This window comes from Emys orbicularis, chromosome 3 (genome assembly GCF_028017835.1).
Source record: "Emys orbicularis isolate rEmyOrb1 chromosome 3, rEmyOrb1.hap1, whole genome shotgun sequence".
Lineage (NCBI taxonomy): Eukaryota > Metazoa > Chordata > Testudines > Emydidae > Emys > Emys orbicularis.
In genome coordinates this window covers 156,999,645-157,018,614 of record NC_088685.1, presented here as the reverse complement: position 1 = coordinate 157,018,614, position 18,970 = coordinate 156,999,645, and the positions used below count along the sequence as shown (strand labels likewise).

General features: G+C 40.6%; 1 protein-coding gene across 2 annotated transcripts in view; it reads right to left on the bottom strand.

Annotated features, from left to right (window-relative positions):
* The window catches only part of BABAM2 (BRISC and BRCA1 A complex member 2), a 304,684-nt gene that overhangs the window by 201,997 nt on the left and 83,717 nt on the right, over window positions 1-18,970 (bottom strand). For both annotated transcript variants that reach the window (XM_065400929.1, XM_065400928.1), the window contains exon 5: window positions 2,789-2,983. In XM_065400929.1, coding sequence (XP_065257001.1) covers window positions 2,789-2,983 — 195 coding nt within the window. The remainder of the gene's footprint in view (window positions 1-2,788; window positions 2,984-18,970) is intronic.

Genomic DNA, 18,970 nt, shown 5'->3' with positions numbered 1-18,970 from the left:
AAGTGTGGTCCATTAATGGTGGTTTGGAATCTTGATGACTCCCATTAACCAGGACAACTGACTGCAGATGGCTGTGTTTTACCTGTAAGCCTTCCTGTATACATGTGTGCTAGCAAGTGGGCAATGAAGTCTTGCAATAACATGTGATCATGTCACCTGAACTGGAATCCATCTTTAACCTGGTGTCTTTCCATTGAGAAGGAGGGGGTGGGAACCCAGAGAGGGACAAAGGATTCCCGCCTTATGCAAAAGATATATAAAGGGATGGAACAGAACAAAGCGGGAGGAGCCATCATGAAGAATCCCCTAGCTACCACCTGAGCTGGAACAAGAGCTGTACCAGGGGAAAGAGTTGTGCCCAGGCCTGGAAGGTGTCCTGTCTGAGGAAAGAAACTTACTGAAGCATCTCTGAGGATGAGATTATGTGTATTCAGTTTGATTAGACATAGATTTGTGCATTTTATTTTATTTTGCTTGGTGACTTACTTTGTTCTGTCTGTTACTACTTGGAACCACTTAAATCCTACTGTCTGTATTTAATAAAATCACTTTTTACTTATTAACTCAGAGTATACCTGGGGAGGCAAACAGCTGTGCATATCTCTCTATCAGTGTTATAGAGGGCGAACAATTTATGAGTTAACCCTGTATAAGCTTTATTCAGGGTAAAACGGATTTATTTGGGTTTAGACCCCATTGGGAGTTGGGCATCTGAGTGTTAAAGACAGGAACACTTCTGTTAGCTGCTTTCAGGTAAACCTGCAGCTTTGAGGAAAGTAATTCAAACCCTGGGTCTTTGCTGGAGCAGACGGGAGTGTCTGGCTCAGCAAGACAGGGTGCTGGGGCCCCGAGCTGGCAGGGAAAGCAGGGGCAGAAGTAGTCTTGGCACATTGGGTGGCAGCTCCCAAGGGGGGTTCTGTGATCTAACCCGTCACACCTCTCCTCTTGTGGGTTCCAGGACTAGCTGCTCAAGAAGCAGTCATTTAAGGTGTCAAGAAACTTTATCTCTGCATCCCATCCTGAGGTGACATGTACCCAGCCAATATAGTTGAAATCCCCCATTATTATTGAGTTTTTTATTGTTAGAGCCTCTCTAATCTCCCTGAGCATTTCACAGTCACTATCACCATCCCAGGTGGTTGGTAATATAGCCCTACTGCTATATTCTTATTACTAGAGCATGGAATTACTAGCCATAGAGAGTCTATGGTACAGTTTGGTTCATTTAAGATTTTTACTTCATTTGATTCTACGCTTTCTTTCACATATAGTGCCACACCCCCACCAGCACGACCTGTTCTGTCCTTCTGATATATTTTGTACCCTGGTATTACTGTGTTCCATTGATTAACCTCATTCCACCAAGTATCTGTGATGCCTATTATATCAATAGCCTTATTTAATACGAGACACTCTAGTTCACCCATCTTATTATTTAGACTTCTAGCATTGGTATATAAGCACTTTAAAAACTTGTCATTTTTTAGCTGTCTGCCATTACATGATGTAATTGAATAGGACTTTTTTTCATTTGACAGTTCCTCATCAGATCCTACCTGCATTTTATCATCTTCCCTCCTCTCCTCCTTACTAGGACATAGAGAATCTCCATTAATAGATCCTCCCCTAAGAGAGTTTCAACTCAAAAGACAAATCCTTCAAAAACCATCAGCCACTGAACTCAGAGGGAAGACTCTCATTGACTTCAATGGGTGTTGGACTCAGCCCAAAACTTAGAAATACTAGAAAAAAAGGGGTTCATAATAGGAAGTTTTTCACAATCTAAACTACAGCTTTTGGTACTACCAAAACCTATTTTAAAGGTTGAATGCACGTCTGCAAACTAAAAATATGAAGAAGTCTTTTCACATTTCAACACAAAATATTTAGGCAGTGTTTGTAGGTACAGGGAGCTAATTTTCTAGAGCATGCTTTCCAAACAACAATTGTGAAAGGATTTCCCTACATTTAATTTCAGCATTTTTTTTTTCCTGAATAAGGGGTTTGACCAGATACAGTACTGAGACTTACAAAAGCACAGTGGAGCTCTGAGAACACGTAAATGTTAAGAGGGTGGTCAGACAACATGTAAGAAAAGGGGTTAAGGGGTTGACAATGCCCTATAACTATAATATAATCAAATACCCCTGTGCTATCTACAACCATCAGATAGTGCAGTTCAGATAATTAAACTAAAAACCAGGCCCTGGAGGTGTGGAATTAGAAAACTTCAATGAGATTCAGGCTGTGTCTACACTAGGGCTGGTACAGCTATAGTGGCAAAGTACTGCTAGTGAGGCCAGAGCTATACTGACAAAATTGCACTGTTGCCAGTGTAACTGTGTCTATGGTAGGGGCTTTTGATGGCCCAGCTATGTCACTAAAATCACATTCCATCATACCCTAACTGAAATAACTATGTCAGCAAAAGCCTTCTAGTGCAGACATAGCCTCAATGGGACAGAACACGTGATTCTCACAAAAAATTTTACCAGTTCATCTGTAAACCAGATGCACTGCCATCAGCTCTGAAGACTGTTGCTCACCTGGAAATCAGATTCAAGTGAGGCAATGGAATAGAAGCAGTGAACAAAAGAGGGAGTGGAGAGTGCAGAGGTCAGCTGGGGACAAACAGGGTTTTTTTCACCACTGTAAACCCATAGTATGTGTGCCCACATCACACAAATAGCTCTATTTTACAAGGTAATGGCTAGAATTACTATAGTGAAAGGAACTCTAAAAGCATTAATTTATTGTGCTCTTATCAGAAGTGTTCTCAATAGCTTACCCAGTTGTTTTTTTTGCCAGCATAAATTTCCATGTTTTCTCCATACTGGGGTTCTTCAAGTAAAGTCTGGTATTCAAACATGAGGCGAGAGCTCTCCCGTAATCGGCTGCATTGGAATTGGTGATACTGCTGGACAAGCTCTTTCACAACAAGCAGGAGACATTCAGGATTTGAGGGATTCCAGGAGGCTAAATTCTGTTGAATAAGGGAGAACAAAAGCACAGACTAGTTTACAGCAGTAGAAAGAGATGAGCATTCTTGCCTACATACTAATTAGTACTTACAAAGTCCTCATCAACATAGTGTCTTGTTACATCTGAGGACCTGAGACCTTTCCATTCACAAAACAAAAATTGATCTGAACAGTTTATGAGAATTGGTTCAGACAAATGCAGCCCTGTATTGAATCTGAATCAAAAAGTACTACGTCAAGTTAGCGCCAGTGAATATGCCAAACTGATAATAGCCTTGGAAATCATATTCCTCTGCTTATCCACAGAACAGGTACCGCATGGGCTGGAGCAGAACAAGCTTCTACCCAGCTGCCTCAACCACATCCCTATGGGCTTGTTGTCACTGCAGAGTTAATTAGAGTTCTAAACTGAGGCTAGGTCTACACTACCCGCCTGAATCGGCGGGTAGAAATCGATCTCTCGGGGATCGAATTATCGCGTCTCGTCGGGACGCGACAATCGATCCCCGAATCGACGCTCTTACTCCACCAGCGGAGGTGGGAGTAAGCGCCGTCGACTGGGAGCTGCGGAGGTCGATTTTGCCGCCATCCTCACAGTGGGGTAAGTCGACTCTGATACGTCGAATTCAGCTATGCTATTCGCGTAGCTGAATTTGCGTATCTTAAATCGACCCCCCCCCGTAGTGAAGACCTGCCCTGAGTGTTGCCCTTGACTCAAGTCCCATCCGCACACAAAACCCCTTAACTTCAGTGTGTTGCTGTTTTTAAACTTGAGTTGGCTGGCCTGTCAGGGGGCATAGGCTACAGCTCAAGTTAACACAAAACATCAGCTGCTGACATGACCACTCTGTGATAACTAATCCAATCACTCTGTGCAGCTCAAGTACTGTTTCAGAGCATGGCTGTTCTCACTCAATTTAGGCTAAGGCTATGTCCTCAGAGCAAAAAACGTGTGTGGGGTGGAGGGGTTCCCCAGCAGGATAGCTAATGTACATTAAGTATCCCGCTGAAAAATCCTAGTGCAGTTTTTATCACAAAGTAACTAGGAGAGGTCAACACTATACACTCAGCTGCGGATGACTTCACTTAATTTACCTTGTGTCTACTAAGGACTTGTGTCACTAAGTTTTTACAATGGGATAGCTAATACATGTTAGATTTAATTTAACTGTATTCATTGTATCATTAATTATGTTATGGTGCCTAGAGCCTGGAACAGGTGTCTACTTTTAAATCTAAATAATAAAATAATAAATAATATCAGTCCCCTCTCTGCCCCTTCAATTTAGGCATCTCCACTCAAACCATCTAAAGAACCTACAATTACTTTTGACATGGAAATATTAACTACTTATAATGGATATTTAAATTGTATACAATCTGCATGTGTGAATAAAAACACATTGACATTTCTGAACATTCTAAAGTGGAACAATTTTTTTTTTTAATATGCAACATTTCAAAAGATAGAAAAGGCTTTGTTTTCTAAAAAAAATAAAGAGCAAGTGACTGTTTTGTATTCAAATATATGCCAAAATTTATTTTTTTAACCCAGATTTTCAGAAAATGAATTAAATCGGAATAAAAAATATGGAGAGGCTAAACAAGGGAAAGGATCCAGAGTTCTGACTTGTAAAATAAAAAAACAGCTGTGTCAACTATCTATTCTGTCATTCTGGGAATGGAGATAGGACACTTATATGGCTATCCAGGCATGAGTTCACAGTCCTATATGAACACTATTTCAAGCAAAATGTACTAACGATACATATCTTGCAGAAGGATGTGACCATTTGTTTCGGGTTATTAAAAATGGGACATATCATATTTCTTGTAACTGAAAATTGTAAGCTTATAGTACACATCCTCAGACTACTTTTATAGGAATTGAATGTATCAGTGTTTATGTCAACTTCACTTTTCTTTTTCTCTCTGCAAGTATTTTTCTCTTTGGGCCACTTCATCATTTATCCGGGAATAGATTTAAATATTAAATTATTAAAAAGATATTCCCCAGTTTTGAATGTTATGATCCAAAGTAAAACACAACTACAATCTGTCAGCGGGAGAGATATTGTGTATGTGTAAAACATCAAGATCCTTTCTTTGCAAAACTGTCATGAAGTTTACCAACATAGGCATAAAATCAATGTTATCAACTCTTATGATTTTATTTCAAGTTTCATGATATTTGGCATTTTCTTCAAGCCCCAAATCCTGGAGGATTTTTGTGAGAATCTCAGCTTTTACTACAACTTTTCTAGAAATCATGGCTGGGAGAACAGCCTGAAAATATGAATCATGCATACCCTAACAGCTCAAAATCCACAAGGCAATCAAAAGAATGCATTTTTTTTTTAAATCTCATTACTTTTAAGCCACTATCTTGACTGTTTGGGGCCTGACTCATGATTTTTGAATGCCTGGGGTTGGCAATGCTGCAATATCTACTCACCACTCATTATCAGAAAAATAAAAATAAAATAATGACGATGTATCAATCACCCATTTAAAAATAGAGTGGGTGAACTGAATTTTGGAAGGCTGGTCTCATGCTTCAAAAATATAGACCCCATTCTTGCCTGAACAGACACAAGTCACGTGAACAGAGTGCTTAAGGGAATAGTTAAATCCAAAGTGTGTATTTGAAACAGGCCAGGGACTGATAGATTTGTAATACCTCTCGTCTGAAAAAGATGCCCTGACTTCAGAACTATGACTATGCTAAAGAGCCAGATGACCTACGATACCTCTATTTTTATCTCTCTCTCTTACACACACACACACACACACACACACACACGGCAATTGCCTAGAAAACTGTTACAGCTGAGTGCTGACTTGTGATCCTGGGATGAAGAATGGTCCAGTGGCTAGTTGCTAGCCTGTGACTCCAAAGACTGGGATACAATTTCCTGCTTTGCCACGAACTTCCTGTGTGACCTTGGGAAAACCACTTTGGATACTGAGACACAGACTCACTATCTGTAAAATGGGGATAATAGTACTGCCCTATCTCACAGACTGTTGTGAAGATAAATACATTCAAGTTTGTGAGGTGCACAGATCCTATAGTCATGACAGCCATATAAGTACTTAAGCTAGATACCACAGAAGTGATTATGAAAACCCTCAGAATTGACAATCATTTCTTATCAACCTGAGTTCATTTAAGTTTAGTCGATTTAATAAAATAGTCTACAAAATACTATTCAGTACACAGTGTCTTCTAGGAAACAGAGCTTGCATCATACAGTCTGAAACCAAGCAAACATACTAATAACCTCAGACTTCCTGTTCCCAGCACCTAGTCAAACAGAGCATTTCCAGAAAGCTGAAGAATGTAATATGCTCGTATGTACTGACAGCAGCCAGAGAAATAGGAATAACCTTTCCACCAAATTCTATTGTGTTACATCAACGACAACATGTTGTCAAAGGAAATGACCGATGATATTTTAATAACTGGCCTAATTGTAACTGAGCATTTTTTTAAAAAATAACATTGTACCAGAAAACAAGAAGGCAGCAAGAGGAAGCTCATTGTCATCTGTTCTGTATAGAACTACAGAATGACAATTGCCCTTGTCAACAAGGAATTCAACAATATCACATCAGAACAAAGTTTTTATACTATCTTGCCACCCATGGCATATCAATTACAGGAATTCAAAAGAAATTATGTCATTGCAGGGCTTCTAGGTTAATATGTCTTTCATTCAGAAACTAGCTAGATATTAAAACCAGTAACACGGCAGATAACTTGTTAGGGGAAAAAAAACAGAGAACTTAGCAAACCTAGCAAATGCTGTGCAAATTTCCCAGTGCAAATATATGTATTTATTTCAATACAGTCACACACAAAGTAAAGTAAGAAATATGTATAATGGCTACATTCCCTTTCTATAGCTCAAGCTATTTATTACACATACTTTTAAGACATACACCACCAAAAATATATGTTTCTCAGAATAAAAATTAGAAGTGGCAAGTGGACATGATGTTCCCAACCATTCTTTTACCTTTTCAGTTATACCATTTTTATTAAAAGGTCTTTTTTACATGAGGTTGCACCAACTAAAGATAAAAAGAAAAACCTTAAAAACTGTTTTAACACAACTGCATGAATAAATTGAGATTTTTCTCCATGGGATTTTTTCCTAAGTGCTACTCAGTTGCTGTAGTATTTGCTGAGCTGAGGACACTTAACTTTTCAATCATCTTATCCTCATCCAATCTCAATAATATGTGAAAATACATGTTTAGCTGTTCCTTAAGTGTTTCAGATAGTACCTTCTTTAAAATATTCCTTCTTTTATTTTACAATAATCCAAAGGCAATGTAAGCACTCTGCTGCAATTTTTCAGCTTTGGGTAGAGAAAAAGTTAAAAGAAACCATTTAAAAATGTTAAGAGTCATCAAGATCTATTTTAGTTAGCGATTATAAAACATATGATAATCACTACAACTAAATCATAAAGAAGAGTAACAAATTAAGTTACAACGGGTCAAACCCTTCCTCTGAAAATACACATAGAGCTCTCACTGAAGTCAGTGGGAGTTGTTGTCTCTGTGTATCTGAGAGAAAAAATTGCCCGTACATTTTTTAAGAGAAAGGAATGAAATAAAAAAGTAATTTACTTAATTATCCAGGTTTTTGAATGTATTATGGGCCTTCAGAAGAGATGTTAATGAAAGGGGGTTTGGATTTAAGGCTTGTCTACATGAACACTTAGTTCATGGCAAGTTTGGGTGTGACTCTACCCTGCACTAGACTGCCACACATTTAGTGCACAGCATGAGGGTCCACAGAGCACTTAAACTTCCCTAGTGTGCTTTAATCTACTCCTACTTCAAAGCCCACAAGGGAATTTTTAGTGCAGGGTCCAAACAAACGCTTAGTCCGTAACATGCTAGTTCAGGTTAGATTTACACCCCAGCTTCCCATAAAACTGTTTGTTTAGACAAGGCCTAAGACTCTGGAGAAACCTATAGGTCATGCTGTCAAATAGTGTTTCAGTTGACACTGTGATGATTTAGGTTATTAATTCCTAATTTTTTCTTTGTGATTTCATGTAAGTTTTATACAACATGAATTCATATCTTTCTTCATGCCTGCACATGCCGCAATTTGTTTACAGAAGGAATTCAGGGCTAAGTCATAAATAAATAAAATGTTGCGTGTAAGGTAATTGAAATCAGCCACCTGTAACAGCTGATGCTTTGCACACCAACCAGTTCAGGGATCAAAAGCGAAATCCCAGTTCAGTTTAGCAATCCTAAAACATCGAGAGAAAACAAACCCAAAACATCCAGGCTGTCTTCACTAAGGGGGGGAAAAAAGGGTGTGTTCTTAACTTGTTAGTTTTAATACAACCTGCTAATTCACATGAAAACGTGTCTTCACCAGGATTTTACTGTGAGTGAGGTCTGGTTACACCTAAAACAGGGATGGGCAAACTACGGCCTGGAGGCCTCATCCGGCCCTCCCGAGGTTTTAATCCTGCCCTCAAGCTCCCACTCCGGAGCTCCAGCCGGGGAGCGGGATCAGGGGCTTGCCCTGCTCCGTGCGGCTCTGGAAGCAGTGGCATGTCCCCCCTCCGGTCCTAGGTATAGGGGTAGCCAGGAGGCTCCACACACTGCCCCCGCAGCTCCCACTGGCCAGGAACCGCAGCCAATGGGAGCTGCAGGGGCAGCGCCTGCAGACGGGGCAGCGTGCAGAGCTGCCTGGCCGCGCCTCTGTGTAGGATCCAGAGGGGGGACATGCCACTGCTTCTGGGAGCTGCTTGAGGTAAGCGCTGCCCGGAGCCTGCACCCCTGACCCCCTCTCGTGCCCCAACCCCCCGCCCCAGCCCTGAATCCCCTTTCCACCCTCCGAACTCCTCAGTCCCAGCCTGGAGCACCCTCCTGCACCCCCAATCCCTCATCCCCAGCCCCACCCCAGAGCCCACACCCCCTCCCACACCCCAACCCCCAATTTTGTGAACATTCATGGCCAATCATACAACTTCCATACCCAGATGTGGCCCTCAGGCCAAAAAGTTTGCCCACCCCCAACCTAAAACTTAGGTCAACCTAGCTACATCATTGCATCGCTGTGCAACGTAGTTAGGTCAACCTAACCCCCACTGTAGATGCAGCTAGGTTGACAGAAGAATTCTTCCATCAACATAGCTACTGTCCCTTGAGGGGGTGGATTTACTACAGCAAACAGAAAGACCCCTTCCATCACTGTAGCAAGAATCTACATTCCAGCACTTCAGCAGCGTAGCTGCAGCTATGCCGCTATACCTGTAGACATATCCTTAGTTAACTCAAGTTAAGAACACACCTTTTTTTCCCCTAGTAAAGACAAGGCCCAAGAGAAAAATATAGTCATTAACTTAACCAGGGTGAAACATGGTGATGAAAAACAAATGTGTGAAAGGAGATGGCAGTAGCTTTTCTGTATACCCACTTATTTTCTGTTAATTGTTAGCAGGTGTTTCAAGGCAAAATCCCTGGTGCTCTAACAGCACAGTTCACTGCAGTGTCTGGATGCAAGAAATAGTATTTTTTTTAAAAAAATCAGTCAGTTTCAAATAGCATCAGAGTAAACTATGCTGAAAACAAGCCCTCTGTATTTTGCGGCTACAAGATTTGGCACAGAATTCAATCCCTGTCTAAGCAACATACACTCCAGACTGTCAGTTAACCTTTCTTAAAATTATGCATTTAGTCATTGTGGCTGCAAAGACCACCTTGAAAATGTGAACAGAGCATAAACAGATGGAGTGTTGTCTTCCAGAGCCTGCAGACAGGCTTCATGCAACCCAAAAGGTACGAACTATGCCATTCATCTCAATGGGTTGTTAAGCCTGAAACTTAAAGATAACTATTTAAATAACAACACAGTTAACTATTTCACTGATGAGCATTTTAGCAGAAACATTCAGCTATGGCAAATGACAAACTGTTTCCCATGCCTCTCCAGGTGTTAAAAGCTCAACTGCCCCATTCAATTGTTATAGCCTCCAACTTTACCTGACAACATTTATGATGCAGTTACACATCGTCACTGCAATAATGAAAACTGAAAATGAGAGGAGATTATTTTTTTAAAATTGAATGTAACAAAAAATAATGGACTTATGTACAGATAGTATTATTAACTTTTGTATTTAAGTCACTAAGAATCTAAATTTTTTAGTGTAATTGAAGTTGCTGTAAAATTTCCAATGGACTAATGCAATTCCACAGACACTAGGGATCTATTAACACCTCTCTGCAATACAGGAAATCCAGGTTTGATTCTAATTCCTTATCTCTTGTTCCACATGACAAGTGATATGTCTTCACTGCAGTTAACTTGAGTTATCTGTACTCAAGTTACTCCTCTCAAGTTAGATGAACTTGAGAAACCTCACTGTGAAACAACACGTAAAAGGTACCACAAACATAGCTCAAGTTATTGCATCCACACTGATGCTGTTCTCACTCTGGAGGCATAACTCATTGTTCTTAGTACTGCACTTAGGTAAACCACTCTATGAATTCTTTTTCAGTATACAATGAGAGAACTCATTTGTCTTTTCCAAGAAATGGTGCTAACTCAACAACTCAGTCAAGTAAACCACTTCCACTCCACTTTTCTGTCCAAGGTCTCCACTACAACTGGTGGCAAAGCATTGATCCTACTCTGAGCAATGAACAGTGCTTAATGTTGGCATTAATGCAACCCATGTGAGTTTCATTTTGCGGGGAGAAAAGCGGGTGACTGATATAGGGCATGAGATGCAGTGGAGAGCATTTCAGGAGATAGCTCAGTGGTTTGAGCATTGGCCTGCTAAACCCAGGGTTGTGAGTTCAATCCTTGAGGGGGCCATTTAGGGATCTGGGGCAAAAATCAGTACTTGGTCCTGCAAGTGAAGGCAGGGGGCTGGACTCAATGACCTTTCAGGGTCCCTTCCAGTTCTATGAGATAGGTATATCTCCATATATTATTATTATTATATTATTTATTATTATAGCATTGGCTTAGTGCCATGGGAAAGAAGCAGCACGCTTGGCTAAGAAGAGCTGCATTCAGAGTCGGAGGAATGGAGACAGCCAATGCAGGCTGACAAATCCCCCTATGATGATTGGGGGTTCTGGGCCAGGACCACGAGCACAGAGTGGTGGGACTACATCATTACACAGACCTGAGACAACAAGCTGTGGACTCAGAACTTCCACGTGAGGAAGACCAAATTCCTGTAGCTGTGTGAGGAGCTTGCTCTGACTATTTAGCACAAGGATATGCAGTTGAGAGGAGCCAAACCCACTCCAGAAGAGGGTTGCTATTGTCAAATGGAAGCTGGCTACCCCAAATAGTCATAAATCTGAGGTTAATCAGTTCAGCATTGGCAAGTCAACTCTTCTATTGTGGTAAAGGTTTGCCGTGCAATTACTGCTTTGATCCATTCATGGATGGTAATGTCTGAAAATGTCCCCAGAGTAACAGTGGGCTTTGAGAACAGGAGTACTTGTGGCACCTTAGAGACTAACAAATTTATTAGAGCATAAGCTTTCGTGGGCTACAACCCACTTCTTCGGATGCATATAGAGTGAAACATATATTGAGGAGATATATATACACACATACAGAGAGCATGAACAGGTGGGAGTTGTCTTACCAACTCTGAGAGGCCAATTAAGTAAGAGAAAAAAAACTTTTGAAGTGATAATCAAGATAGCTCAGTACAGACAGTTTGATAAGAAGCAAGTGTGAAAATACTTACAAGGGGAGATAGATTCAATGTTTGTAATGGCTCAGCCATTCCCACTCTTTATTTAATCCTGAGTTGATTGTGTCTAGTTTGCATATCAATTCCAGCTCAGCAGTCTCTCGTTGGAGTCTGTTTTTGAAGTTTTTCTGTTTTAAGATAGCCACCCGCAGGTCTGTCATAGAATGGCCAGACAGGTTAAAGTGTTCTCCCACTGGTTTTTGAGTATTATGATTCCTGATGTCAGATTTGTGTCCATTAATTCTTTTGCGTAGAGACTGTCCGGTTTGGCCAATGTACATGGCAGAGGGGCATTGCTGGCACATGATGGCATATATCACATTGGTAGATGTGCAGGCGAACGAGCCCCTGATGGTATGGCTGATGTGATTAGGCCCTATGATGATGTCACTTGAATAGATATGTGGACAGAGTTGGCATCGGGCTTTGTTACAAGGATAGGTTCCTGGGTCAGTGTTTTTGTTCAGTGATGTGTGGTTGCTGGTGAGTATTTGCTTTAGGTTGGGGGGTTGTCTGTAAGCGAGGACAGGTCTGTCTCCCAAGATCTGTGAGAGTAAAGGATCATCTTTCAGGATAGGTTGTAGATCTCTGATGATGCGCTGGAGAGGTTTTAGTTGGGGGCTGAAGGTGACAGCTAGTGGTGTTAGTCTCTAAGGTGCCACAAGTACTCCTGTTCTTTTTGCGGATACAGACTAACACGGCTGCTACTCTGAAACCTGTCAGTGGGCTTTGAATACTTTGAACAATGGGCTTCCCAAATTGTGGTGGGGCTGTTGATGGCTCCCACAGTATTCTTGCCAGCAAGTTAAAGAAGTATGGATTGGATGAATGGACTATAAGGTGGATAGAAAGCTGGCTAGATTGTTGGGCTCAACGGGTAGTGATCAATGGCTCGATGTCTAGTTGGCAGCCGGTATCAAGAGGAGTGCCCCAGGGGTCGGTCCTGGGGCCAGTTTTGTTCAACATCTTCATTAATGATCTGGATGATGGGATGAATTGCACCCTCAGCAACTTCGCAGATGACACGAAGCTGGGGGGAGAGGTAGATACACTGGAGAGTAGGGATAGGGTCCAGAGTGACCTAGACAAATTGGAGGATTGGGCCAAAAGAAATCCGATGAGGTTCAACAAGGACAAGTGCAGAGTCCTGCACTTAGGAAGGAAGAATCCCATGCACCGCTACAGGCTGGGGACTGACTGGCTAAAAAGCAGTTCTGCAGAAAAGGACCTGGGGATTACGGTGGACGAGAAGCTGGATACGAGTCAGCAGTGTACCCTTGTTGCCAAGAAGGCCAACAGCATATTGGGCTGTTTTAGAAGGACCATTGCCAGCAGATCGAGGGAAGTGATTATTCCCCTCTATTCGGCACTGGTAAGGCCGCATCTGGAGTACTGCATCCAGTTTTGGTCCCTCCCCCCCGCCCTACAGAAGGGATATGGACAAATTGGAGAGAATCCAGCAGAGGGCAACAAAAATTATTAGGGGTCTAGGGCACATGACTTATGAGGAGAGGCTGAGGGAACTGGGGTTATTTAGTCTGCAGAAGAGAAGAGTGAGGGGGGATTTGATAGCAGCCTTCAACTACCTGAAGGGAGGTTCCAAAGAGGATGGAGCTAGGCTGTTCTCAGTCGTGGCAGATGACAGAACAAGAAGCAATGGCTCAACCAATAATGTGGATTTCAACAGTACTGTATGTCTGTCCCCAATGTTGTTTTGGGAGACCCAGCCTATCCTTTATTCATATTCATATTGTTTATTATTAATTATTATTATTATTATTGTGTTACCACTGCACCTAGGAGCACCAGTCACAGACCCAGGGACCCCACAGTATTAGGCAGTGTACAAACACAGAACAAAAAGTTGGTCAGGCCACACCCAAAGGGGCTTACAATCTATTTAGATAACAAATGGATATAGACAGACAACAATGTGACAATATTGGTCAGCATGACAGGCAGTAATCTCTACTCCCCTGATGTAAAATAACCTGCCATAGAAAGGTTTAATTGCACACAGACCAGGTGCAGCCTAGTGGTGGAATATGCCTTTGGCCAACTGAAGACAAGATGATGATGCCTATAAAAGAGTTTAGGTTGTAGTGTGTATCCGCAGAGAAAGATGCATGGAGAGAACAATTTGGAACACTTAAATAACCAATCTTCTAGCTCAATAAGGTTATATACTGATTGGATTCTGAAGGGAGAGACCTGTCCAGATGATCCACAGCCAGAGGATAAGTCTGAATGTGAGTTTTTAAAGGGTGGCTGAGCACAAAGAATAACATGAAGGAGCATCTCAGCATTAACAGGAAAGATAGAGGTCCCTCTCACCAGTGTACAGAATTTACCTTTTTAGAATAGTCATGAGATCTGACTTTGGGCTAAGAAATAATATTCAGCCTTTAGTCTGGAACACAGTGTTTCATGCTCTTTTCTTTATCTTTACACAAACCTCCTCAGCCCCTAAATCAAAACTTCATAATGGGTGAGAATTCTCTTTTCCCCATTTTTAGCTTATTAAGCACCTTGCGTCCATTAGGAGCTAATTCATAGATGCCACAACAGGATATTGACTATTTCAGACTTTCAGGCAATGTCCACAATAAACTGTAACCTCACAATATCAGAAAGAAAATAAGCGAACATAATTTCTAATTGAATACAAGTTGTTTTTCTTAAGAATGTGTTTAAATATCCAGGTTGCCAGAATATCTTCCAGAAATGTGATTTTTAAGAAGACAGCTTGTTACTGTTTTTCCTGGCTACACTACAGGAAACAAACCACTAGATCTTATTTAAGTCAGTGTTCTTCTGTATTTCTAAGCAAGAAACTAACTCCAAGCAATTTCATGAGAAAATGTCAGTAAACACAAAACCTCTGAAGCCCTTGATGATAATAATGGTAATGCGCTTGCATTTCTAGAATATCTTTTAACCAAACTGATCACAGTGCATGAGACTTACAGATTATACAAGTACATACTGCATTTTATTCATATTATATACCTTCCCCCACACAAATAGGTGTAGTATAAAGGTTTAATTAGTAATCATTTAAGTTTTGCCACAAGTAAGTAATGTGGTCATCCTAAACTTAGTATTAAAAATCCATATTCTATCACACTTTTTTTTTTATTATTATTACACACACACACACACACACACATATATAAAAAGAGGAAGGCTGGCCCAGTGGTTAGGGCACTAATCTGGAACTTAGGAGACCCAAGTTCAACTTCTTGCTGTGCTACAAACATCCTGTGTGACCATGGGCAAGACTTTTAGTCTCTTTGTGCCTCAGCTCCCCATCTGTAAAATGGGGATAACAATACTTTCTCTGCCTCACAGGGCTGTTGTGGAAATAAATGCATTAAAGATTGTGAGGTGCTGAGATACTATGGTAATGGAAGACATGCAAGTACCAAAGACAGACAGATGTTTTATCTCAGTGGGTCTACAGATATAAATATTTTTAACATATATACATGGAGTATATAATAGGAGATGTCACACTGGATCAGCCCACTGATCCAACTAGTCCAGTGTCTTTTCTCCAACACTGGCCAGTATCAATTCATTCAGAGCGTTTTGTCTCGAAAAGAACGCAGTCATGGAATAACTTGCCCAAAGCAATGTCTTATGTCTCGAAGCACAAAGGTTTATAGCCCTTCTAAGACATAGTTATTTTTTTAAATGCTTGATATTGCAATTCTGCATATTCTTATCCATAAATATCTACAAACATTTTACTTATCCTCGTAAGCTTTTGGTCACAATATCTTGTGGCAATGTGTTCCATAAACTAATTATGCGTTGTGTGGAAAAGTATTTTCCTTTTAACAGTTTTAAATTTCTCACTTTTCAGTTTAATTGATAGCCCTCTTTTACCTTCATTATGAAAAAGGATGAAGAGAAGTAACTGAACTACCTTCTCAAGATCATTCATTATTCTGTATACTGTACTATCACGGTCAGCCTTAGGGAAAATGGCACCCTGGGTGAACTTATATTGTGGTGCCCTTAGTCACTAGGATGCAGCAACCCCCTCCATCGTCCCTGGCCCCCATGGGCTCCTCCAGCTCCCTATGCCCCCCTTTGCCCCTAACCCCTGCTCCCCCCTCCTGTGCCTATGTGGGGAAACTAACCTGGTTGCACAGAGCACCTGGCATTGCTGCTCGCTCCCCCCTTGAACACTGCTCCTTCGTGCTCTCCTAGGGAGCTGTGATGGGGGGGAGCGAGGACCAACACCAAGCGCTCCGTACATCCAGGTCACTTTCCCCACCTGGATTGCGTAAGGGGAGGGCAGAGAGCAGCAGCTCCTGATGCTCGCCTCACAGCACAGCCCGGGGGGAAAGTGACCTGGATGGGACGGAGCACTTGGTGTTGATCCTCGTTCTCCCTTTCCCAGCCCACTGGGGGGGGGCGGGCCTGAGTACTATATACATTATTCTGATCAGAAATGAACTAAGTAACCCAAGTGAAGGTAAACCATTATTTATATAATAGCATTGTAATATTTCCCATTTTATTATCTATCCCATTCCTTTTACTTCCTATTTATTTATTTTGCTCCCCCCCACACACACTTTTTAACCACTGCTGCTAATGAAGCAGGTGCTTCCATCAGTCTTTCTCCTGAAATGTTACTGCTAATTTAGAGCCCCCTAAGGTGTATGTCTGAGTAGTTCATGTAATTCGTTCCCACATTCATTAGTTTGCATTTGCTGACACTGAATGGGCAAGACAATGGCAGATGAAATTCGCCTAGCACGATTAAATCTCTGTGAAATTCCTCAGTTATATCCAGTATTGACTAACCTAAATAATTTTATATTATTTGCAAACTTTGCCACTTCACTACTCAGCTCCCTCCCTTTACTAATTAATATCTTTATAAATGAAACACCAGTCCCAATAAGCGACCTGGTGGCTCCCTAATATTAACTTTTTGTCATGATGACAACTATTTATTCCTACTTTGTTTTCTGTTTCTTAGCCAGTTTCTGATCCATGACAGTACTCTGCCTCTCACTCAATGACTATTTAGGTTACTTTTTTGCCTCTTGTGAGAGATTTTGTCATAGCTGTTTTATAAACCCAAATAAATTATGTCACCTAGTTTTCTTTTATCCACTGTTTATTGACACGTTCAAAGAATTCTAACAAAAACAGAGAGGCACAATTTTCCTTTGAAGAAGTAATACTAGTAATGTTTTATATACTATGATGATCTCAGTGTTGTATAATTCTATTTTTTGTTATTATTTTAACCAATTTACCAGGTGTGGAGATAACTCCTGGTCTGTAATTTCCCAGATCACCCCAAGTTTCATTTTGTTTTTGTTTTAAATATTGGTACAACTTTTTCTACCCTCCAATCCTCTACTGTGACAGCTAATTTTAATGAGAAACTGTGTATTATTTTTAGCAACTTGTGCATTTCATTCTTAAGTTCCTTCAGATGAATACCATCTGGTCCAGGTATCTTGCTTCTTGTCTTCAGTTTATTCCAATACCTCTTCTTTAACCACATCAATCTTTGATAGTACCTCATCTTCATTAGATCAGAGCCACGGTAAGTATCTTCCCAACATCCTTTCTGATGAAGACTGATGTATAAATATATGAGAGAAATCTTTTTCTTACATAATACACACACACCTATAAAAGAGGTTAATAATTAATAATTTTGCTCATCAGTGTAATACAGTCACTTCTGGAATTAAAACAGAGAAGTGGTTTAGCTGTATAAAGCTACCATATATACCATTTATGTTAAAAAAGCAGCAGGAATTTAGGGAGGCAGAATGTAAATACTCAACTTGAAACCAGGCCAGGCCCTAGAAATACTACACTTGCAATTGCAAAAATTACCTTGGGATTTTCAATTACCACAAATGGTCAAGACCTTGTTTTTAAAACCTCACATGAAAAAATCCTACCCTTGTATCATGCCTGGGTAATGGTTTGAAGGATTACCCACCGAAATCATAAATACTACTTCCCAACCATCTGGATTTTCCTCAGAGGCTTTAGAGTAGCAGCCGTGTTAGTCTGTATCCGCAAAAGAACAGGAGTACTTGTGGCACCTTAGAGACTAACAAATTTATTAGAGCCTAAGCTTTCGTGGGCTACAGCCCACTTCTTCGGATGCATATAGAATGGAACATATATAGAGGATATATATATACACACACACACACACACACACACGATACCTGGACCAGGTGCCACAAGTACTCCTGTTCTTTCTCAGAGGCTTTGTGTCCAAGCTCTGACCTGGCTTGACCTGCTGCTTACAAAAATCTGACAAATTTCAGCATGGAGTAACATGGCTGGAAATATCTCAAGAGCAGTAGTATGAGGCTCATCTTTTCTTTATTGTTTTCTCAATTCAAATCCAGCCAATTGTATCAAATGGTTTGATTAGTAAATTCAGCACTATGTGCAGAAATATGATGAGAGAATAAGTCTGGTTTATCATCATTCCCATAAAGATAAGAGGGAAGATATGTTGAAACTCTCCCTAAACTATCATTTTCAGACTGACTTTTAAGTTGACTTTTTATGATACTCCAGATACAGTTGGTAAGTAGATTAATTATATACCTATATCACAGATATCAGATTCCCATTTACATATTAGCTGTTGTCTGAATTCACATGAAGTACTTGTAGTATTTACTTTATTAGTTAATCAAATTATACAGTAGATGTTATTTACGGGTGGCATCACATTTTTCAGCTGTCACTACCATCCACTGCATGGGTATTAAACATATCTTTACAGCATTACATGGGGGAGAGGGGGAAAAAAAGGTATTTTTAACAGAGGACTATATTAAGTCCTTCCACATAGCCCTCTACTCATATTTGTATATGTTTATGTGGCTGGACTATCAAAACACCAAGTTTAGTAGCTTGACATCAGCAGTAGTCTAATTCTGAGGCTTTAAATGGAAGCAAGTCATAGTACAATGCTACATGGGGGTGGGGGTGGGGCCAGGAATTCTTCCAAGACTGTTCAAAGCTTCTGCCCTCTTGTTAGACTAGCGATGTTATGTGATCCCATCCCCTAAGACGTATAATTCTAACTATGAGCAAGTTAAATTGGGTGTTCATTACCATATGTGAAATAACTAATTTCTGCTGTTTATTCAAAGCCCTGAGTTAGCATTTTATTGCCTGAAAGTCACTTCACTCCAAGGTGAAAGAGGAGTT